At 39.6% G+C, this 24,296-nt stretch overlaps 1 protein-coding gene across 1 annotated transcript in view; it reads right to left on the bottom strand.

Annotated features, from left to right (window-relative positions):
• The window catches only part of LOC102188999 (S-adenosyl-L-methionine-dependent tRNA 4-demethylwyosine synthase), a 141,028-nt gene continuing 117,454 nt past the window's right edge, over positions 723-24,296 (bottom strand). Inside the window, exons 15-16 of the mRNA XM_005697765.3 lie at positions 21,922-22,089; positions 723-1,899 (exon numbers count right to left, since the gene is read on the bottom strand). Of these exons, the coding sequence (XP_005697822.2) occupies positions 1,678-1,899; positions 21,922-22,089 (390 nt within the window). The 3' untranslated portion in view covers positions 723-1,677. The remainder of the gene's footprint in view (positions 1,900-21,921; positions 22,090-24,296) is intronic.

The following is a 24,296-nucleotide window of genomic DNA, read 5'->3' as shown; positions in this document are numbered from 1 at the left end:
AAAGCAAACACTTCCTGGATGGCAAGGGGAGAAAAACTGCTCATTTATATACTTAAAGCTAATGGCATCAGGAGGGTTCATTTGGGAGGTGAAAAGTTCGTTGTGTGTTTTTCCTTTGAAGCAACAGAATATTTTTGTTCAAATTAAATTGTGAGCAGAACCTCAATGCATGAAAAGTAAAGCAGAGGTGCCTGGTTGAAAAGGAGGCTGAAGGACAGTCCAAAGTCAAACAGGCACTGCTGCCTGCCCTGCTTCTCACAGCAGCCCCCGAAGTGTTTCCAATAGCTGTGTGCTCAGTTAACTGTCACAAACAGCAGCCCATCTGTGTGCTCCACAGCATGAGCTCTTACCATATAGCACTGCTCTACTTTATGGTGATTTTCCATCTCTGTTCAATGACCACCAACACATCCGAGCTTCACTGAGATCTTGCCTCGCTGGCCTGGATCACTCCCGTCCCTTGTTTGTCTCAGGAGTTAACAGATCATGGGATGTGAAGCTGTGGTGGGCTGAAGAACATCACATTTCACTGTATGGCACAACAGAGAGACATGTTTTGACTCTATCACTCAGATATAAATACAGTGCCCAGTTTTCAACTAAATGAGTAGGTAGATGATATCATTATGAACTTCAGAAGAGAATATGGGGGGGTTGGGTCTGATGGGGCTTAGAGACACAGGACTAGAAACATCTTTAAAATAAGCTCTCAAAAGAAAATGTGTGGTCCAAGTCTTTACAAAAGATATTTATTAGATTTTTAGGGTAAAGGAATTTTTTAAATAACGAATACTTGTAAAAAAAATTACTGATGTTTTCAACTAGAACAAAAATTGAGCTTTAAAAAACACATGGCAGAAAGTAGCTAGGGCACAAGAGTGAAAGAAGATGGAAACCTACTAGAAGTGTAGCGATGAGAGTTTACATGCTGACTTTTCAAAGCAAAAGCAAACTGTACTCACTGTTTCACAGTGTGTGAGACTAATTATTCAGTGACATCCTATGACAATTCCTCTTACAGGAGATTTTACTCTACTCCAGCTCACACGCTACCTTCTATGGCAATTTGTATGGGAACAATGAAATCTAGTACAGTTTTAGATCTGATTCAATTTCTTAAAGGTTGGAACTAAGCAAAAATTTAAAGACATCTATGTGGTATTTAAAATAATTGAGAATGATGACAATTTAAGTTACTTTCAGGAGGTGTTCTCTTCAGACATAAGACAGGGATGGAGGTCTTACGGTGAGCAGACACGTGGACCTCAAGGTAGTACAATCAACAGAAGACCAATAGCCCACAGTGAGGGAAGAGAAACAGAAATTCACACTGTGCAACACTCCCATGGATGGCATTCCAGCGAGTCTTCCTAGCTGTAATTCAAAACTAATCATGCTTATGGACTTCCCCCTCAAGATGATTTTCTTTCAGAAGTAAATTCAGAAAAGGGACTGAGCTCTAGAAAGAGATGGTCAGGCCAAGTCCCAGGCACTCCAGTGTGGCTGCTCTCTCCTGAGCCCTGGGACATGACTTGTGGCCCCATGTTCTTCCTCACGCCCTTCTCTATGTGAAATATTATTTGTGTAACCTGTCCTTGGAAAAAAAATCACAGTGGAGTCTGAAAACCTTCTGCAGCCATCGGTTTGTGTCCTTCGGTATCCTAAATTCAGACAATCTCAACATCCAGAAATATCCTTTGATTTGTTCTTTCTCTGATATCTGGTATCCTTGGGATCAAAGCCTCTTTCGTTGGCACCAAATAAGGCCCAATGAGGCGTTTTGGCCATATAATCCTTTGCGCTGAAAGTTTTTGATCCGCCACTATCTTCATATTCCTGAATGAGCTCCTGGAAGCGGCTGTAATCGATCCACGTCCACCATTCTCCGCCAATCTTAAACTAGCAAGAGAAAAAGGAGTCAGGTCAGAACTGAAAATAGCTGTAAAGACTGTCAAATAAGTGTCGGAACATCAAAAATAAGCCTGATCTTTTCTCCTTATCATGTTAAAGAAAATTCTTTTCACGCTCCAGACACGGTTCCATATCAAAGCAGAATGTTCTATAAACCGTCAAAGGGGAGTTTCTTTTTCCTTAGGACCACTGCCGTGCTGGGCCTGGAAGACCCAATTGCTGAATAAAGAATACATCCCAGAACTGAAAGTCAAGTTTATCTTGAGCAGCATCACTGAAAGAAGATTAATGAAGTTTTTCGGCATTATCATGTGTAATTCAAATTCCTCTTGTTGCCACTTTTCCCCTCATATGAATTTTCATGGTTGTTACTAAATTTTGCCTGAGTTGTTAGGGAATCTTTCATGGATGACTCTAATTCTGAAACACTACCTTAATGAATCCAACTAGCCTTTTTCGCCTAATATGGATACCATAGTTCAGTAACGGAAAGCCTAGTTAAGAATTTCAATTCAATAAAGAGAAATAATCCAATCTGTACTCTTTCTAAGAAACTACTTCTCAAAAGTCACTGTAGAATAATGACCACGAATAAAGAAAACAGTGGGTTGAGGAGGCTCTGAAGGAAGTACAAGTTGAATTGCAAAGGCTTATAATTCAAAGCAACCACCTGGCATTTCATCATGTAAATGTATAATACATTGATGCCTGATTTATAAACAGACAAATCCTTGTTTTGCCACCTTCTTTTTAAAAAACTTGATTATGAGTCAAGGTAAGTAACAATTTCATGTTCTAGCTGAGAAAAATATTGAAAATATATAAGTTCCTGGATTTAGAATAATAAAATCTGCTGAATTTAAATAACATCTAATATTTTACCCAACCGTTGAGAGCTTTCTAAAGGAAAAAAAAAAAACAGCCAAACAAATGGAAAACTTTACCTATGAATCATGAGAAATGCTCTTCTAGGAAGGCCATTCGTTACAAAACTGCCCTAAGAGCTCTATGAATTCTGCAGCTCAGGATGTAAGATCCACATCTCCTCATCACTTTCCCTCCTAAGGCTGACCGCTCTTGAACGTTCTCTACTGCTAGGCAAGTAATGACTGCTCTCTCTGGGTGCTGAACCTCAAAACGAGTCAAGGTGCCCCTCCCTTCCCTGGCCTCTTACACCCCAAACATGGTCAGGCCTCACTGATTCTTCCTTTGCTGCATTTCCACAGCCGCATCCTGGCACTGCCCTAAGGCAGGTCCTCGCTTCTAGGACTTGGCAACAGTCTGCCAGCTGATTGATTGTCTGAGTCCACTTTTAGCTGTTGCCAGCTTCTGCAGACTGCCTGAGATGCCTATGTTTATAGCAGAATGGAGCCCTGCTACCTCTAATCTCCAACTGGAGGCTGTTCAATGAGCTACCTAACCCCTCATGTGACCCCCATGCTGTTTTGTCTGTCTAATTAATGCTGACTTAAGACTCAAGTTGGCTTCCCTGGTGGCTCAGCAGTAATGAAATCTGCCTGCAATTAAGGAGATGCGGGTTCAATCCCTGGATTGGGAAGATCCCCTGGAGAAGGAAATGGCAACCCACTCCAGTGTTCTTGCCTGGGAAATCTCATGGACAGAGGAGCCTGGTGGGCTACAGTCCATGGAGTCTCAAAAGAGTTAGCCACGACTTAGTGACTAAACAAACAAGTCTCTTCATAAATGTCCTTTGCTCTGGGAAGTCCTCCCAAATCCCTTTGGAAGACCATGACAGTCCCCTGCCACAGAACCTCACTGTAACCTGAACTCGTCCAACAAGAGAACATTATACTGGCCTTTGTAGTCACTTACCCCATCCATCCCCACCCTCCCAAGACTGCTTGTTTCGTGAATATACCTAACTTATTCTCCTCTCCCCTGTATCTTTCCCTTTTGGGGTTCAGATCTCTAGGCCAGAACTCTGAACTCTCAGAGTCCACAATCCTGGCCTTCCTTTTCCTTCAAATTCTAACAATAATCACCTGCCATGGATATTTTAAGAGCATCTGAAAGATTATCTTAGATTAGAGCAACAGATTTAAAAATCTTCTTTTGCCACAACCTACAGTAAGAAACAGATTTTATATCTTGATCTAGCACACACAGTCACACATACGTACTCTGGAAATACAACTTTCATAAAACTAGAGGCAATGTATTTCATTTAAAAAACTGCCAGCTGCAACCTACTGCACTGATTTCCTAACTCCTATTACAGTTTGAAGATCTGGTCTCTTCTAACTACAAAACTTTACCGGGTCTTAAAAGGGAAGAAATTAGTTGCAAGGATATGACAATTATAACCTAACATCTGACAACTGACAACTCTTCTTAGATTGCCAACGTCTAAGAAAACAAACTAGCAGATCAAGTAAATGTAACAAAGGGTTGGTGTATTAGTTTGCCTGGCTGTGTAACAAAATAACACAGCCTGGGTGTCCTAAATCATAAAAGTTTATTTCCTCGTAGCTCCGGATGCTACAAATCTAAGGTGAAAGTTCCAGCAGATAGCCCCTTTCTCACCAAGGTTCCACATGCCATCTTCTCTACTAAGGGTCCATGGCAGGGGATTGGGGTGGGGGTGCTCTGGTGTCTCTACTAATAAGGACACCAACCCATCTGATCAGGGACTCACCCTATGACCTCATTTAACTGCTTCCTTAGAGACTGCTTCCTTAGAGAAGGCATCTCAAATAAGGCCATACTTAGGACATCAACACAGGAATTTTCAAGGGACATAAACCTTCAGTCTAAAACCGCAGGTCACTCTTAAATTAACAATGAACCATAAGAGTCCTAAGACAAAACTTTCTGACACATGCCCCCTTCTCAAAACAATCTGAAAATAATCACATTGAACAATAACTCAGAAAAAAGTCAAAGTGTTCCATGCAAAAGGCAGAAGCTAAAAGGACAAATTTTAGTATGACTGGCACACAAATAAAGCTGAAAGACAGAGCTGCCTAAATAGGGGAATGAAACCGCAAATCACAAAATTTAAGGTTCAGTTTGTGGGACATGAGGTCACCCAGCTGCAAGAGTTCTTCAAATCCAGCAGTAACAGAAGAGGCAAATCCATGCAGAATCACAAACAACTGCCCCCCGGCCCCCAATTCACATACAGAGAACAAAGTACAATCATACAAACATAAGAGTCACACATACCACTTGCATTTTCACACTTCTTCAGAAGGGCTTTTACGTGATTTCAGTATCAATTATTTTCTGGTTGGCTCCTCCAAACATACAGTAATACTCAGGAACCAAACAACTAGAAAAGCACTGCTTAAGGGATGGAACGGAGAAGGCAATGGCACCCCACTCCAGCACTCTTGCCTGGAAAGTCCCATGGACGGAGAAGCCTGGTGGGCTGCACTCCATGGGGTCACTAAGAGTCGGACACAACTGAGCAACTTCACTTTCACTTTTCACTTTCATGCATTGGAGAAGGAAATGGCAACCCACTCTAGTGTTTTTGCCTGGAAAATCCCAGGGACGGGGGAGCTTGGTGGGCTGCTGTCTCTGGGGTTGCACAGAGTCGGACATGACTGAAGTGACTCAGCAGCAGCAGCAGCATCAAGGGATGGAAGAGGGGCTCTGTCAGACCTCAGATCTCAGAAGTATTGATACATGTTAACTGGAAGAAGCAGAGGGAGTCCAGGGTCATTAGAGGGAGAAGTGATTTTGCAACACACACCAAAGGGTGCCACGTCAATGCTTTCTGAATTTCCCAGAGTTATGAGTTCTGTTTTCACCTGTTGTAGCTACAAATGCATTGTCTGATCTCTGGGTAAGAGGAAGCCAAGATCCCAAAGACAGACTTCAAAGTGACCTGACTTGCCTGCCACAGTGAGATGCTGGGCCATCTTCCTCTGAGTTTACTGGTGATAAGCAGCACTTCCATGCCACAGCTGCCTGGGGAACCATTTTGAGAGGTAAAACCACAATGCAACTGATTTCTAGATCTATGCAAGGGCTATTAAAACATTTTTATCTGGAAACTCAGTTTCTGGAGTTTTCATCTTAATCCCCCATTCTGCTGGAGTAGCACTAAGTCCTCTAGGTAGTGTCACCAAACTGCCAATTTTCTCTGACATTCTTCTGAAAGTAATTACCCAGAACACTCAGGGCCTCTGATAAGAATGAGTTCCACATGTAACACAGAGGAGGAAATATTCAGTCAGTAGGTTTTGTAAGGAAAACACTGCACAAACCCTAATGGAGACATACAGTTCCCTTCTCATTCCAAGAGGGGAAGGTGTGGGAGGTGACAGCTCTTCATCCCCTCCCTTTACAGACTGTGAGCTTATAATACATCTAAGAGGGAGGCCTCTGTGATTGGTGCTTAATTACCTACAGGGCCTCAAATTTGGCAAAAACTTTTTCAGTTATGATGATCTTGGAGGAGATGGTGTCTGATGAGTGGGGGATGGGAATCGACACCCTGTTTCCCAGGGACACTTCCGTTTCCCCACCCTCTTTCTGACTGCTCTGTGGCATTTGAGAGACAGCATAATATAGTGGTCCAAAGAAGGCTTTGTGGGACTTCTCAGATGGTCCAGTGGTTAAGAGTCCACCTTCGAGTGCAGGGGATGGGGTTCAATCCCTGATCGTGGAACTAAGATCTCACATGCCATGGGTCAACTTAAGCCTGCATGATACAATTCTGAGCCCATGCGCCACAACTGGAGAGCCTGCGTGCCACAATGAAGATCACTCATGATGCAACCAGGACCTGATGCAGCCAAAAATAAATAATTTTTTTTTTAAGTAGGCTCTGTATTTTGAAAGATATGGAATTGAATTCTCACTGTGCCCTATTTGTGCTTGGACAAGATTTGTACTTTCTCAGCCTGAGATTCTTCCTTTGGAATAGGAGGGAAAATAGCATGACTCATAAGATTTTTGTAAGAAGTCAATGAATTAATGCACGCATAGTGTAATCCAAGTGACCTTAATAAATGCTACTGGTTGCTGAGTTTATCAGCAGATACTAAAGAATGACACCAGACAGCTCACTGATGGTGAAAGACGCTACAAGATAATGGAAAGATTATGCTGGAAGACAACAAAATGACACTTTTAAAGTGCTGAAAGGAAATACTTCATGCAAGGGCAAAATGAAATAAAGATGCATCAGAGGGTAAAAAAGACTAAGTTTACCACTTGGGTCATCAAGAAGGAAACTGCACCGAGGAGTAAAAACTAGGCTGCAAATAGGATTTACATGCATTCATCAATATATGCATTAACTGCAGGGAAGAGTACTAGTAACTCCTTGTATTATGCTGAAGGGGTGCAGCAATGTCAATTAATTTCAGAATTAAACTACGTATAAACTTTTAAAACATACGAGTACAGGATTCAGGGAAGACGGTGATGTAGGAAGCATTAAGAGTACTTCTCTCAACCCAGACAAAAATTATACTGGCAGAATCTTGTCTGACGTAACTATTTAGGAACCCTGAAGTCTACTGAAAGTTTGTAACTTTGAGGGGAAAGTTTGGACTGTAAATTGCAGCTAATTTCAGTCAATTTCAGTTTAGACAGCTCCCCCTCCCCGCCCCACAGCAGGCAGCTGTGAGCACGTCACTGGAGCAACCTGCATGCAACCTGTGGGAGACAGAATGGACATTGAGGACTGTGTCCTTCAAACACTGGATATCTGCCTTCTGACCATTAACTGCTCCTTGTGATCAGAGGTGTACATGGATTAAGCTCTCCAATCAAAAAACAAGAGATTGGAGAAATGGATTTAAAAAAACCCATAATCCAACCATATGCTGTTTACAAGAGCTTTACTTTATATCCAATGACACAAATAGGTTGGAAGGCAAAGGATGAAAAATGCTATTCCACGCAAATAGTAACCAAAAGGAAGCAGGGGTAGCTGTACTAATATCACACAAAATAGATCAAATCAAAAACGTTACAGGAGACAAAGACATTATGTATCAGTAAAAGGTTCAATATAGCAAGACAATATAACAGTTATAAACATTTATGTACCTAATCACAGATGATCAAAATATATGAAGCAGATATTGACAGAATTGAAGGGAGGAATAGACAGTTCTACAGTAACAGTTGGGGACTTCAATATCTCATACTGAATAGTGTACAGAACAACCAAACAAAAGACAACTACAGAAACAAAGGACTTGGACTTCCCTGGTAATGTAGCAATTAAGAATCCACGTGTCAATGCAGGGGACATAGGTTCAATCCCTAGTCTAGGAAGATTCCACAAGTTGCTGCAAGGCAACTAAGTCTGTGCACAACTACTGAGCCCATGTCCTAGAGCCCATGCTACCCGAGAGAAGCCTGTGCATTGCAAGCAGAGAGAGCCCACAGGCCACAGCAAAGACCCAGCACAGCTAAAAATAAATATAATTAATTTTTTAAGAAAGAATTTGCAGAGGAAGGTAAACTTCCAAATTCATTCTATGAGGCCACCATCACCCTAATACCAAAACCTGACAAAGATACTACAAAAAAAAGAAAACTACAGGCCAATATCACTGATGAACATAGATGCAAAAATCCTCAATAAAATTCTAGCAATCAGAATCCAACAACACATTAAAAAGATCATACACCATGACCAAGTGGGCTTTATTCCAGGGATGCAAGGATTCTTCAATATCCACAAATCAATCAATGTAATTCACCACATTAACAAATTGAAAAATAAAAGCCATATGATTATCTCAATAGATGCAGAGAAGGCCTTGGACAAAATTCAACATCCATTTATGATAAAAACTCTCCAGAAAGCAGGAATAGAAGGAACATACCTCAACATAATAAAAGCTATATATGACAAACCCACAGCAAACATTATCCTCAATGGTGAAAAATTGAAAGCATTTCCCCTAAAGTCAGGAACAAGACAAGGGTGCCCACTTTCACTGCTACTATTCAACATAGTTCTGGAAGTTTTGGCCATAGCAATCAGAGCAGAAAAAGAAATAAAAGGAATCCAAATTGGAAAAGAAGAAGTAAAACTCTCATTGTTTGCAGATGACATGATCCTCTACGTGGAAAACCCTAAAGACTCCACCAGAAAATTACTAGAGCTAATCAATGAATATAGTAAAGTTTCAGGATATAAAATCAACACACAGAAATCCCTTGCATTCCTATACACGAATAATGAGAAAGTAGAAAAAGAAATTAAGGAAACAATTCCATTCACCATTGCAAAATAATAAAATACTTAGGAATATATCTACCTAAAGAAACTAAAGACCTATATATAGAAAACTATAAAACGCTGATGAAAGAAATCAAAGAGGACACTAATAGATGGAGAAATATACCATGTTCATGGATCGGAAGAATCAATATAGTGAAAATGAGTATACTACCCAAAGCAATTTACAAATTCAATGCAATCCCTATCAAGCTACCAGCCATATTTTTCACAGAACTAGAACAAATAATTTCAAGATTTGTATGGAAATACAAAAAACCTCGAACAGCCAAAGCAATCTTGAGAAAGAAGAATGGAACTGGAGGAATCAGCTTGCCTGACTTCAGGCTCTACTACAAAGCCACAGTCATCAAAACAGTATGGTACTGGCACAAAGACAGAAATATAGATCAATGGAAGAAAATAGAAAGCCCAGAGATAAATCCACACACCTATGGACACCTTATCTTTGACAAAGGAGGCAAGAATATACAATGGAGTAAAGACAATCTCTTTAACAAGTGGTGATGGGAAAACTGGTCAACCACTTGTAAAAGAATGAAACTAGATCACTTTCTAACACCACACACAAAAATAAACTCAAAATGGATTAAAGATCTAAATGTAAGACCAGAAACTATAAAACTCCTAGAGGAAAACATGGGCAAAACACTCTCTGACATAAATCACAGCAAGATCCTCTATGATCCACCTCCCAGAATTCTGGAAATAAAAGCAAAAATAAACAAATGGGATCTAATTAAAATTAAAAGCTTCTGCACAACAAAGGAAAATATAAGCAAGGTGAAAAGACAGCCTTCTGAATGGGAGAAAATAATAGCAAATGAAACAACTGACAAACAACTAATCTCAAAAATATACAAGCAACTCCTGCAGCTCAATTCCAGAAAAATAAACGACCCAATCAAAAAATGGGCCAAAGAACTAAATAGACATTTCTCCAAAGAAGACATACGGATGGCTAACAAACACATGAAAAGATGCTTAACATCACTCATTATTAGAGAAATGCAAATCAAAACCACAATGAGGTACCACTTCACACCAGTCAGAATGTCTGTGATCCAAAAATCTGCAAGCAATAAATGCTAGAGAGGGTGTGGAGAAAAGGGAACCCTCTTGCACTACTGGTGGGAATGCAAACTAGTACAACCACTATGGAAAACAGTGTGGAGATTCCTTAAAAAATTGCAAATAGAACTGCCTTATGACCCAGCAATCCCACTGCTGGGCATACACACCAAGGAAACCAGAATTGAAAGAGACACATGTACCCCAATGTTCATCGCAGCACTGTTTTTAATAGCCAGGACATGGAAACAACCTAGATGTCCATCAGCAGATGAATGGATAAGAAAGCTGTGGTACATATACACAATGGAGTATTACTCAGCCGTTAAAAAGAATACATTTGAATCAGTTCTGATGAGATGGATGAAACTGGAGCCAATTATACAGAGTGAAGTAAGCCAGAAAGAAAAACACCAATACAGTATACTAACACATATATATGGAATTTAGAAAGATGGCAATGATGACCCTGTATGCAAGACAGCAAAAAAGACACAGATGTGTATAGCGGACTTCTGGACTCAGAGAGAGAGGGAGAGGGTGGGATGATTTGGGAGAATGGCATTGAAACATGTATACTATCATGTAAGAATCAAATCACCAGTCTATGTCCAATGCAGGATACAGCATGCTTGGGGCTGGTGCACGGGGATGACCCAGAGGGATGTTGTGGGGAGGGAGGTGGGAGGGGGGTTCATGTTTGGGATCGCATGTACACCCGTAGTGGATTCATGTCAATGTATGGCAAAACCAATACAGTATTGTAAAGTAAAATAAAGTAAAAATAAAAATTTAAAAAAAAATTTTTTTTTTTAAAGAAAAAGAAAAAATAATTTGATCAACACAATAAATCAATTAGATCAACAGGCATACATACATAAAAGTACTAGACAGAGCAATTAGGCAAGAAAAAGGAAAAAATGTATCCAAGCAAGAGATGAAGAAGTAAAATTATCTCTTCAGAGATGATATACTTTCATACATAGGCAAGACTTCTCTTGAGAATTTGGCACTTGAGATTGAACCAAGTTGTGTTGGATGCTTGAGCTAAACGGGGGCTACAGTAGCCATAACAAGTGGTTTGGAAAATGAAGATGCAAAAGAAGAGAGAGGAAGGGAGGAAGGGAATAATGCCCTTTGTTATCTTCTAGAAATTTCACAGTGTTATATTTTATGTTTAGGTCTAAGGTACGTTTGAAAGTTGTAAGATCATCTCAAAAAACACAGAAAAAAGCATCTGATAAAATTCAACATTCATTCATGAAAAAAACTCTTAGCAAATTAGGAAGAGAAGAAGCATATTTCAACATAATAAAGGCCATACAAGACAAGCCTATAATCAATGACAAAAGGCAGAAAGCTCTTCTGCTAAGATAAGGAACAAAACAAAGATGCTTATTCTCACCACTCTACTCAGTACAGTACCAGAAGTCCTAGGCAGAGCAATCAGGCAAGAAAAAAATTAAAGGTATCAAAACTGGAGAGGAGGAAGTAAACTTGTCTTTATTTGCTGATCACGTGAACCATAAAAGAAACATTGATAAGCTGGACTTTATTAAAATGAGAAACATTTGTTCTGAGAAAGGTATAGTTAAGAGAATGAAGAGTCAAGTCATGTAGACTGGGAGAAAATATTTGTAAAACATATCTGATAAATGACTTATATTCAAAATACATTTTAAAAACTCTTAAAATTCAACAATCACAAAATAACTAGCCAAATTCAAAAATGGGCAAAAGATCTGACCACCTACCCAAAGATATACCGACGAGAAACAAGCATAAGAAAAAACGTTCAATCATGTTTCCATGACAATATGTGCTTTTCAAAATCTATAGGGCTTTATAGCATAAATACTGAGTGGTTTAAGTTTAAAAAATCATTTAGGAGGTCAGGGGAAACCAGGAAGAGGTACAGACTGTGACAAGAAAATCTAACTACAAATTAGTGAAACAATTTCAGTGAAGGGAAGGGAGTAGAAAGGGTACTGACTTAAGTAATTTTGAAAATAAGTGGAGCCTGTAAGACTAAAGGCAAAAGAAACTACAGATAAACGTTGTATGCTAGGGTTAAAAATTCTGTTACTGCCGTACTCGTATACTGAAATTGAACAATTAAATAGCTGACTGATAATAGGAGCTGGGATTAGATTCTCGCTCTTGGAGGTGTGAATTAACAAATAAGCAAGGAGAGGACGCCAGAATGAGCTATATGGTAATAAGAGTTTGAGACAACAGTACATTCAGCTTAATACAGATACAAAAGGTACATATAGAAATAGTTTCCTACATGTGTATATACAAAAGTTAGTGTATACATATATATACATATATATTTCTTTGCTCTGTCATCTAAGAGGGTCTAAAACAAACAATACCCCAAACAATGAGCACATCTTCACCTTCTGATTTCTAACACCATTCTCCAAGAATAGAAGCCACAGCTCCTGAGAAAAATGGCTGACTTTGGGACTGAGGCAAGAAATATACAAGATGAGCCTGGAAGTTTCCTGAAGTACCAGAAAGGAAAGTGATCAGAATGAACAAAAACTGCCCCTCACACCCTGCACACACCGCCCCCCCACACACACACATATTAATGGGGATAAAAGAGACATTGGAACCAACTAAAAGAACTCCTAGTGGCCAAAGCTAGAACAATGTGGGCAAAAGTAATAAGGCTGAATTGGATAACAACCCAAAGTTATAAAATAAGTACCCATGAGTCTACAGTGATATAAAAACGATTAAATAAATTAATAAATAGGAAGAAGAGACAAACCTATGTAGAAGAATTCCAAATAATTTGCACATATATTTAACTTTCACTCCTTTGATACGGGCTGAATATAGGCTTCCTTCCAAAGGAGAGAGGGGAAAGAATAGTTTTCCTACAGAAAAGGAGAGGGAAGAATAATTTTACAGGGGAGAAATCTCACAAACACTACCACAGCTTGTGGATCAAGGTCAAAATAATGGGAGCTTGACATGATGTGATGAAAATGGCACTTTACTTCTGTGATCTTCTAAAAACCTACAATGCATGTCTTATGAGAAAAAAACTGGACACACTTCAGTAGTGGTGTATCCTGCAAAACACTCATGAGTACTCCTTAAAGTTGCCAAGGTCATCAAATTAAAGAACGTCTGAGAAACTGCCATAACCAAGGGGTACATAAAGGAACATGAAAACTAAATGTAATGTGTTACCCTGGATGGGATCCTAGGACAGAAGGACATTAAGTAAAACCTAAGAAAATCTAAACTATGGACTTCAGTTAATAATAATGTATCAGTATTAGTTCACTGATTGTAATACAGGTGTTAATAACAGGCAAATTCAGGGTATATAATAGCTCTCTGCACTATCCTCTCAACTTTTCTGTAAATCTCAAACTACTAAAATATAAAGTCTAGTTTTTAAACAATTAAGAGTTAGTTTTAAAGCAATGCTATGCAGATTCTGCAAGCCATGCATACAACCCACCGCTTGGTTTGCACAGGCAGAGATCCACTCTAATGGGGTATTGCGAATATGTTGAAAGAACTTCACAGTTTCTGAACTAAAATGATCAAAGTGTGTTGGACTCATCATGGTCTTACTAGTTTGCAGACTGACAGAATCATGGTGACATTTAGGTTGTGAGGCTGGAAACCCAGAAACAGAAGGCTGACTGTGCCTCCTTATTCCAGCTGAGCCCTCCTGACCCTTCCAAAGCACACGGCAGGTTGGCCCTCCTCTTGCCAATGATCTCCTGCGTGGAATTGTAGTCCTCTCTGTGTCTCTCCAGCTCAACCCTGGAACTAGCATATGCTGACGTATTGATCTTAATTTGAGTCTTCTTCATCTTTCCTTTGTTCAAAGTCAGAGACATTCAGTCAACTTTATGAAGTACCCACCTATTCTTCCACCTACTTAAAGAATCTACTTCTTATCAATATCAATGTTTAGCCTAAACATTGCTTCTGAACAATAAAACTGTTCTATAAAGATATTTAAAACAATCATCCATTTAAAAAATTCCACTGCTGCTGCTACGTCGCTTCAGTCATGTCCGACTCTGTGTGATCCCACAGATGGCAGCCCAACAGGCTCCCCCGTCCCTGGGATTCTCCAGGTAAGAACACTGGAGTGGGTTGCCATTTCCTTCTCCAATGCATTAAAGTGAAAAGTGAAAGTGAAGTTGCTCAGTCGTGTCTGACTCTTAGCGACCCCATGGACTGCAGCCCACCAAGCTCCTCCATCCATGGGATTTTCCAGGCAAGGGTACTGCAGTAGGGTGCCATTGCCTTCTCCGAAAAATTCCACTAGTAGAATTTTTTAAAAAATGCTTTGCATGTAGTGGAGCATATGGCAGTGACAAGATCACTGCACTGCAAATGACCACAGAGTATTCTGGGAGTGGACAGGGTACAAATTATAATAGACCCTCTAGAGGCTATTTCATGTTGTGAAAATCTTACGAATTTAATACAGGACCTTGAAAGGTCATCTATATACAGTCAACCAGTGCTTGGGATCACTCTAGATTTTTTCTTCTTTATTTTTTTTTTTTAAGATTCACCTTACACTTTGAGCTTTCCTGGCTCAGAAAGAATTTCAAATTTTTGACATTGGTAAAGAAATGCTACACTTTCTGGAAATGTTCTTATTTTCACTAGCCAACTTTACTAGAATCAGAAAAGTACAGTAGAGTAGGCAGGAGAGATTTTCAAGAATACGAATGGGCATCAATTTTCTGCTGCAGGAAAAAAAATAATGGTAAATGGAAAACAACAGGATTTGACAACTAGCAGGTTACTGATGACCTATAAAATAGCAAACTTGGCAGAATAAATACTCACTGAATGACTGAGTGAGTAAATAAATGATAAAGAAGGGAAATAGGTTACCAAAATGCAAGGAAGATGGGACAGTGTCTCTGATTTCAGAAGGCAAGATGATGAAAAAGGAGAGAAAATGAAGGTAAAGAGTTTGCTAATTTACTAAACAAACACTAAGAAGCTAAAATGTACCAGGTACTCTAGGAAGTGCTGGGAATGATAGTCCTTGCGTTCAAGAACCTTGGCTTCTTAGAGAAAACAGCCTTATAGATGTGCACACAGCACTGAAAGCAGCGGTCCCCAAGGATGTTTGTTTTATAGTTTTAAAGAACAGAAGTTCACCAGGTGAGGTGAGATGAGGAGAGGAGGTCTAGCAGTAGAGAAGCCTTAGCTGGGCAAACACGTAAGAGGAAGAAAATAATATGGCAGGGCCTTGTCAAGGCCCCAGGAGTAGGCATGAAATGAAGCTGAAAGGACTTGATTGTAAAGGCCATTAAAATCAAATAAATGTTTAGGCTTTTCTCTTGCACACTCTGTAAGATGTCATGCGTTTCAAAACTACAGCAGAGAAATAATAAACTGGGAGTTGGCAGCATAAACAATGAGGATGTTGAATAGTCAGTGCCCACTCTAAATTATCTGTAGACTAAATGATCTGTTTTGTGGATTTTGTTTTTGTCTTTTTTTCCATTTCTTTCCTTTGTTTGTCTTCTGGTTATAACTCGGCTTTTAGTACCCTTAAAAAGGCATTCATCTGTAAATTGCTAGCCTAGTTATTAAATGGGATTTGATGGGATCTGATTAGGATTAGAAAAAGATCTTTTCATACAAGTTTCAGAAAAAAAATCTTCCAGTAACACGACAGACACAGCTGTGCAATCACACTGGGTGACACTTTAAAGGTAAGAAAAGAAAATGAGTTTACATGGAAATAATCTAATAACAAATAGTGCCAGGTGTACTGGTATTACTATTCACTGGGGAGATAAACAAAAAGTATAAATGTCAAAACTGTGTAGTCATAAGACTTCTGGTTCCAGATGAGAACTGTATTTCTGCAGCTAAAACCCCTAGATATTATATATAAAACAAATATAAGAAGACTCTAAAAGGTAGAGACAAGAAGGCAGATTGGCTAGGGTTATAAAATTAGTCCTATTTCTACAGAATTCAATGAATATGTGCAACTGAAATTAAAAACATAATACCATTTATAATTGCTAAAACAGAAAAATACTTAGGTATAAATCTAGGGCTTCCCTGATAGCTCATTTGGCAAAGAATCTACCTGCAATGCAGGAGACCCCAGTTTGATTCCTGGGTTGGGAAGATCCATTGGAGAAGGAATATACTACCCACTCCAATATTCTTGGGCTTCCCTTGTGGTTCATCTGGTAAAGAATCCACCTGCAATGTGGAGAACCTGGGTTCAATCCCTGGGTTGGGAAGATCCCCTGGAGAAGGGAAAGGCTACCCACTCCAGTACTCTGGCCTGGAGAATTCCATGGACTGTATAGTCCATGGGTTTGCAAAGAGTCAGACACTACTGAGTAACTTTCATTTTCTTTTCATAAATCTAACAAAGTACAGGACTTATATGCTAAAAACTATAAAATGATTTTTAACAAAATCAAAGATCTAAATAGAGACAGATCATGTTCATGATGTAAATAATTAAAATCCAATGAGATCACGACAAACCCGTTAGAACAGCTAACCTAAAAAATGACAACACTAGGTGCTGGTTAGGATGCAAAGAAACTGGATTTTTCATGCATGGCTGGCAGAAATGTGAAATAGTATTTTGTTGTTGTTTAGTTACTAAATTGTGTCTGAATCTTATGATTTCATGGACTGTAGCCCACCAGGCTCCTCTGCCCACGGGATTTCCCAGGCAAGAGTACTGGAATGGGTTGTCATTTCCTTCTCCAGGGCATCTTCCCAACCCAGGGATCGAACCTGCATCTCCTGCTTAGCAGACGGATTCTTTACCACTGAGCCACTTGGGAAATCTATAAAATAATATACAGCCAGTCTATACAATAGTTTGACTTTTTTTTAAAGAAAACCTACAACATATACTTACTATATGACCTAGAAATTACATTCCCGTGCATTTAGCCCTGAGAAACAAAAACTTATGTCTACACAAAAACCTGTACAAGAATGTTCAAAGCAGCTTAAATGGCAACAGCCCAAAAGAGGGAAAAACTTTTAACAGTTAAATGGTTAAACAAACCATGGTACATCATCCCTACCATGAAATATTACTCATCAATAAAAAGGAATAAACTATTCACATGTGCAGTGAGTCACATGGAACTCAAGGGTATTATGATGAGTGAAAAATGCTGATCTCAAAAAGTCACATTTTCATGATTTTATTTATATGTGATTCCCAAGATCACAAAATTATAAAGATAGAAAACAGGTTAGTGGTTGACAGACCTTACAGGTAGTTGGGGATGGAGGGTAGGTTGGACTCAAAAGGGGTATAAGGATCTTTGTGGCAACAGACTAGTTTTGTAACTTGATTGTGGTGGTGATTAAATGAATCTACGTATGATAAAATGGCAAAGAGCTACACACAACACAAATGAAGGTGTTGAAAACTGGTGAAATCAGAGTAAGGTCTGCTGACTGTATTCATGTCTATTTCCTGGTTGGTTGTCGTCTGCTTCCTGGTTGTGACAATGTGCTATAGTCATGAAAGATATTTATGTCACTGGGGAAAAGCAGGTAACAGGTACATGAGAGCTTATGGACTATTTTTGCAGTTTTCCATGAATCTGTAATCATTTCAAAATAAAAGGACATGCTATTCCGATCTCTTCTCTGGCTGTCTTCTGGTATAACAGTAAAACAACAGCAATGCAACTGCAGCTTATCCTCCTGTTCTGAAGCCCTGGGATTAAAAGCAGAAACGGAGCAATCTCCTGAGAAAACAGGGAATGATAAACAGTTGATGATTCTGACCTTTCTGGTCTCAAATGACCCTTCCCAGCTTGTAAGTCAAAAGAAAGAGCCACTCCAACAAGTGTGAGAAGTGGCTACTTCATAAGAAGTTGTATTTTCATTTCTTACACTAGGCACTACTGTGAGAACAGAGAACAGGAAGTGACTGGAAAATTATGAGGTCTGCACACTTCAATACCGACAATGTAAACAAAAAGAAGCACCAAAAAATACACAATAGGGAACAATCCAAACGAGATTTCTATTTCCCTTTGGATGGATGTCCGTGTTGTTCCCTTAGAGTGGTGGCTCTCAAAACGTGAGTGCAGAATACTCACCATAATATTTTAAAATCTGGAAGGAAGAGCAGTGATACTGGATAGCTGCTGGGTACCATGTCAACTAGCAGCTTGAGAGAGTTCACAGTTTCAACATTAGGTTATGCTACATTTCTTTCCATCATGTCTTAATAGATGGAACTGCTGGTTCTTTCTTTCAACCTATGATTCTTGTGGAGAAGTTACTGAGGCACTAGGGAACTATGAACGAGAGAGTGTGCGAGTTCTGTGCTCGGGTACGGACACCCCAGGGTGAGCATACTGGAGTTCTCACCTTGACCACATCTCTCACTGACCGTGCTTTCTAAGCACCAATTGTTGACTCCATCATCTGATATCTATATTCTACTCGAACTGCTTGCTGATATTGCAGTGAACTTATCCACTCCCTACCCTAAGTCCCCAAACAAACCAATAGAAAGCAATATGCAAAGAGTACGACCTCAGTGAAGGTCACCGTCACTATCATCCACGTACCCAAGTCAGAAACCAGGGGGTCACGCTTGACTTGGCAGGCCCTTTAATATAATAGCCCTCATTCAGTACTTTCCCAAGACCACCTCCTCCCCATGCTCCCCCTTCACATCAATTTGTTTCAGACCCTCGGCATTTAGCCCTCAGACTGCTGGACTTTCACAACCCTTTTTAACTAGTTTCTCTGTCTTGCTCTTCATCCTCTATAATGTTGCTGGAGAAACTTTTCTGCAACTCCAATCTGACTGTGTCATTCCCCTTCTTAAAACTCTTTGGTGCCTGCCCACGCCATATGGAAAAAAGCACAGTTAGGATACCATTCAATGCCATCAGCGATCTTGCCCCTGCCAAATCACCCCTGCTCCTTTTAGCCCTTCTCTTGACCTCCTGCCACACCAAACTACTTTGGAGTTGTCCCAATGTGCCAGGGCTCCACACTTCCTCACGGACCACATCTCGGCCATCATTTAAGACCCAGTCAAACAGCAACTCCTCTGTGAAATCTCTCCTGACGGTACCATAGTCCCAAGTATGCTCTCCTTTGGGCTCCATTCTAATCTTTCATCATTGATCTGAAATAATTTGGGGGCATTTATTTGTTTAGATGTTTGTCTTTTTTTGGTAGACCATTCTTGAAGGCAGGGATCTTTTTTTTAAACTCATCTTTATGTCAGCACAGTGCCTGACACACCTGGATATTCAACACACATTAAAGAAAATAACGAAGGTCAATCTCAGACTCTCTCTTCTGTCTGGCGTGCACTTTGTACCTATGTCTATTGTTGCATTTATCACACTAGATTTCAGTAATTTGCTTGGCCATCTTCTGAGGGCTCCCCGTGGATAGGTGCAAGCCAATAAAAGCGTCAGTAACAACTACTATTTACGAACTGCTGATTTTATTTTAGGTTCCCTTCTGAGTACTTCAAATATATTAACTTTAATCTCGACGATAACATCTAAAGTCAGTATTATTAGTGTCAGTTTCGAGATGAAGTTTAGAGAGGCTTAATTGAGTGGAGGAGAGAAGAAAACAATCAGGCAATATAGGACATAGGACAGCAGTTCAAAATAATTATGCACAGAATGCATGTTAATAGTAATCTTTAGTACATCCACTAAAAGAATAGAAAGAATATACAATCCCCAGCCTACCTGGAGCAAAACTAAGACCTACTAAGGCTGAGAAAAGGAAAAAAGTGCAGAAAGGGAAGGAAGAGGGGTTCCAGAAGAAGCTCGAGAGGCAGACAGAGACTGATCACACAGGATGCTGGGGGCCACATTGCAGGATTTTGATTTTCATACTAAAAGCAATGAGAGGTCAGTCAAAGGCAGCAAGAGATCTACATTCTACAAAGACTTCTTTGGCTATGGTGTGAAGACCAGACTTAAGTGAGGAAGAGAGAACTTTGCCACCATTGTCAGGACTATTTCCAGGGCACTGTCCCTCCAATCAAGTAGTTTTTTTAAAGGTACTATCTTACCTGAAAAAGAAACAGTGATTAAAAAGCTAGAAAATAAAATTCTGGTTTTGGGCTTTAATTTTTCAAGATTTACTTTGTAAGTTGATTGTCTTTCCAGCTACTTTAATGAACATTTCAAATACTAGGTGGCTTTTATTTCTTTGTTCCCTGATGCTCCCAGAACACACTCTTCTGTCTAAATATTTAAGTTTGACAGCTTATTAGGTCAGATATATATAATCTCACTGTGACTAAGACATGAGGGCCTTTTAAACTCCTGTTTGTTTGAGCCTAGATCAAGTGACATTTTAATTGAGTGCTTCTAATATTATTAAATATCATTAACCTATGAAGCTGTTCTGGAAGCCACTTAGGTTGTGGGGAGGAAAAAGTGAGACTCATGTTTGAATTAATGAAGCCTGACTTGACTTGCATAAAAAACATTTTTATAAGAAAAGGTAAGCCCATTCTTTATTACCTTTGGGGTATTAATTTATCTTTATTGTGATATAATTCAGAAACCATAAAATTCAACTTTTAAAGTATACAATTCGGTGGGTTTTTGTACAGCCACAAAGTTGTGCAACCAACATCACTATGTAATTCCAGAGCATTTTCATCACCCAAAAAGAAATCCCATACCTATTAGCAGTCACTTTCCGACCTGCTCTTCCCCCAGCCCCAATCAACCACTAAACCACGTTCTGACTCTAACGATTGATCTGTCTGGACATTTCATATAAACAGAACCATATATCATGTGGCCTTTTGTGTCCATTTTGCATCTAGAATAATGTTTTCAAGGTTCAACCATGTCTACTTTTTTTAAAAAAGGAGAGTATGAACAGAAAACTAAGCATAGAAGTAAAATGAGCCTCTGAGTATCCATCAGTTGGCCTCAGAAGCCCCCAGCCCACCAACACACCCACACACTTCTCACCTAATACCATTCTGAATCAAACCCAAGACACTATATTATTTCTGTATACATACTTCAGTAAGCGCATATCAGTATGATTGCTATTCTAACACTGGACTTCTGATTGGGTATTTTATTTCTTTTTAAGAGCCTGCCTCTACCAAAAACTGAATTCTTCCTTTGCTAGGCATTATTTACTTTTAAAATACATTAAATTTAGGTACTTCTTCTGTGTACTAAAAACACTAAAGAGGAAAAAGGAAAACTAAAATCCCAGAAACATTTCTGTGGAGGCCAGGATTCAAAATGATCTGAAATTTGATAAACACCTCAATATTTCTTCTGACAGTCAAAAACTATCATATGAGGGTTGTTTACTATTTTAGCGTTCCCTTGTCATTCTGGGTAAAGGACTAGAGGTTATTACAAGGGTGTGTTGTTTTGTTTCTCAGGATGCACCAATTACAAGCCAGAAGGCACTTCAAGTGCCTGAGTCAGGGCTGAAAATGAAGCAATCACACACAGAAAAGGGGGTTTATGAGTCCAACAAACAGAATTCAGGGTTTTCTTAAAGTTCATTATAGGAAAGGCAGCAAACAAGTAGAACTGTTTCACTATATTATTATTATTATTATTCACTTATTATTTCACTATAATAAGGTGAGGGGAAAAATAAAAAGAGAAGAAGGACAAGGGTGATGGGAGAACGCATACCTGAGCTGTTCTTACCTTCTTGTGAGCTATGAGAAGACAGTTGGAATGCTCGTGTTCACATGCGACTTCATAGTCGGGGATCAGATCCACCAACTCACAGACAAAGCGCACCACCTCCTCGTGCCAGGGCACGTTGGCCATGGTAAGACTGCTCGCCGAACTCTCTCCACAGTAGGTAACACCCTGTGGAAACAGAGACAGTTCCAGGCCTATTCAAATGTCACAGAGTAAGAGCTTCAGACCCAGGCACGCTTCTAGAGGTCATCCAACAAACCAATCCAGGGCTTCCCTGGGGGTTCAGACGGTAAAGAATCTGCCTGCAATGCAGGAGACCCGGGTTCAATCCCTGGGTTGAGGAGATCCCTTGGAGAAGGGAATGTCTACCCGCTCCAGTATTCTTGTGTGGAGAATTCCATGCACAGAGGGGCCTGGTGGGCTACAGTCCATGCGGTCATAGAGAGATCGGACATGACTGAGTGACTAACACACTTTCAAACCAATCCACGCCAATCCAATCCATATTTTAAAGTAAAGAAAACGTAATACAAAGATGATAAAATTTGCTCAGAAGCTCATACAAGTAGCAAGTGACAAAGATAGCACTGGAGCTCCCAGGCCAAGGCTCTCTGCAATCTGACAAAGCCGGGGGCTTGGGGGCCTGTGCTTCGTGCTACATCGCCATCTGCACAGTCTACTCACAATAATACTTTTCAACCGATGGTGTACCTTTCCAATCAGATTCACTCATGCAGGGCAAGAGACCGACTGCCATGGGATTATAATAACGGAGGCACAGCTGACACCCACAAAAATTCAATGAAAAATCTATTGACTGGGGAAATAAGATGAGCTCCCATTTTCGAGTAAAGTTTAGATTTGAGGTTGGTAAGAAAGTGGAAGTCGCTCAGTCATGTCCAACTCTTTGTGACCCCATGGAGGGTACATTTCATGGACTTCTCCAGGCCAGAATACTGGAGTGGGTAGCCGCTCCCTTTTCCAGGGGATCTGCCCAACTCAGGGATCAAACCCAGGTCTCCCACATTGCAGGCAGATTCTTTACCAACTGAGCTATCAGGGAAACCTGAGGCTGGTAAACTTTCTGTAAAGGGCCAGATAGGGATTCCTTTCAAATTATTCTCTAAAGAGATCACTTGGTAATATATTTTGTATGTGGATGTGTATTGGGTTGGCCAAAATGTTCACTGAAGTTTTTCACATGATGTTATGGGAAAACTCAAACAAACTTTCTGGCCAACCCAATATAAACACAGAATCATGCCAAAATGAAAATACATTTGTACAAATACTTCTATATATATACACACACACATATATACATGTATCTACCCCTGCAGAGATTCTCTCATTCAGTACAAATGCATTAAGATAAATTGGTTTTTAACTCTTTTGAATTCTACCTGACAACCCAAGCATCTAAGACCCAAAAGTTCCATAACTAATTTCTTTAACTGGTAAGTTACATAGTGATAAGTGATTAATGACTAATTTTCAATAATAAGGACTATCTTAACTTTGTAGGCTCTCTAAATACCTAAGAAATCAAACTTATTTGAAAAAAAGATTTGAATAGTCTAGATAAGCTGCTACTAAGTAGAGAATAAAATAAAAAAAGATGCTCTCTTTGAGATGCACACATACGCACAGAGTGGAGGGGACAGAATGACATTAAATGAAAAGCTCACAATGAGCAAAGCAGAGTGATCATGACCCTACAGATGGCAGAGCTGGGAGGGGGCCAAAAACTCAGATGAGTTCTGCAAAACCCATCACTCCAGATGGCTGTTCAAAGACTATTGTATACTACACTGAAATGACCTTTGCTGAACATAAACTAGACGCAACTCAGCTTAATTACAATAAACTAGAGAATCTTCTCTATTAGCCCAATGATTTACAGAATTCATTAAACTGAGTTCGGGTTTTAGCTGAATAAAAAAAGCAAACAATAATTTAAAAAATCTTTAAGAAAGCATAGTTGGAAAATTGTACGGAACTTGCCCAAATGTATTAAAAACAAACAAAACTGATTTATTCATAAGTCAAATTAGCCATAAATATGAACTTTACTTCACTTTAAATACTGTTTATGATGGACAATTATATGAATAACCAAGCAGGTAGTAGCTAACTCAGAGGAATTTATTTTTAATATTTACCTTAATTCACTGAAGCAGAGGTTTTAGGTAAGATCTTATATTCATGACAATGGCTTTGGAAAATAGTTTAATTGATTTAGCCACGCCGCTGGTGTAGTGGTTATCATGCAAGATTCTCAGGAGGCGCAGATTATGTTTTGTACTTGGGCTTCCTTGAGATTCAGCTGGTAAAGAATCACCTGCAATGCAGGAGACCTTGGTTCAATTCCTGGG

This window comes from Capra hircus, chromosome 25 (genome assembly GCF_001704415.2).
Source record: "Capra hircus breed San Clemente chromosome 25, ASM170441v1, whole genome shotgun sequence".
Lineage (NCBI taxonomy): Eukaryota > Metazoa > Chordata > Mammalia > Artiodactyla > Bovidae > Capra > Capra hircus.
The sequence above is the reverse complement of the archived record's forward strand: the minus strand, read 5'-3'. Positions and strand labels throughout refer to the sequence as shown.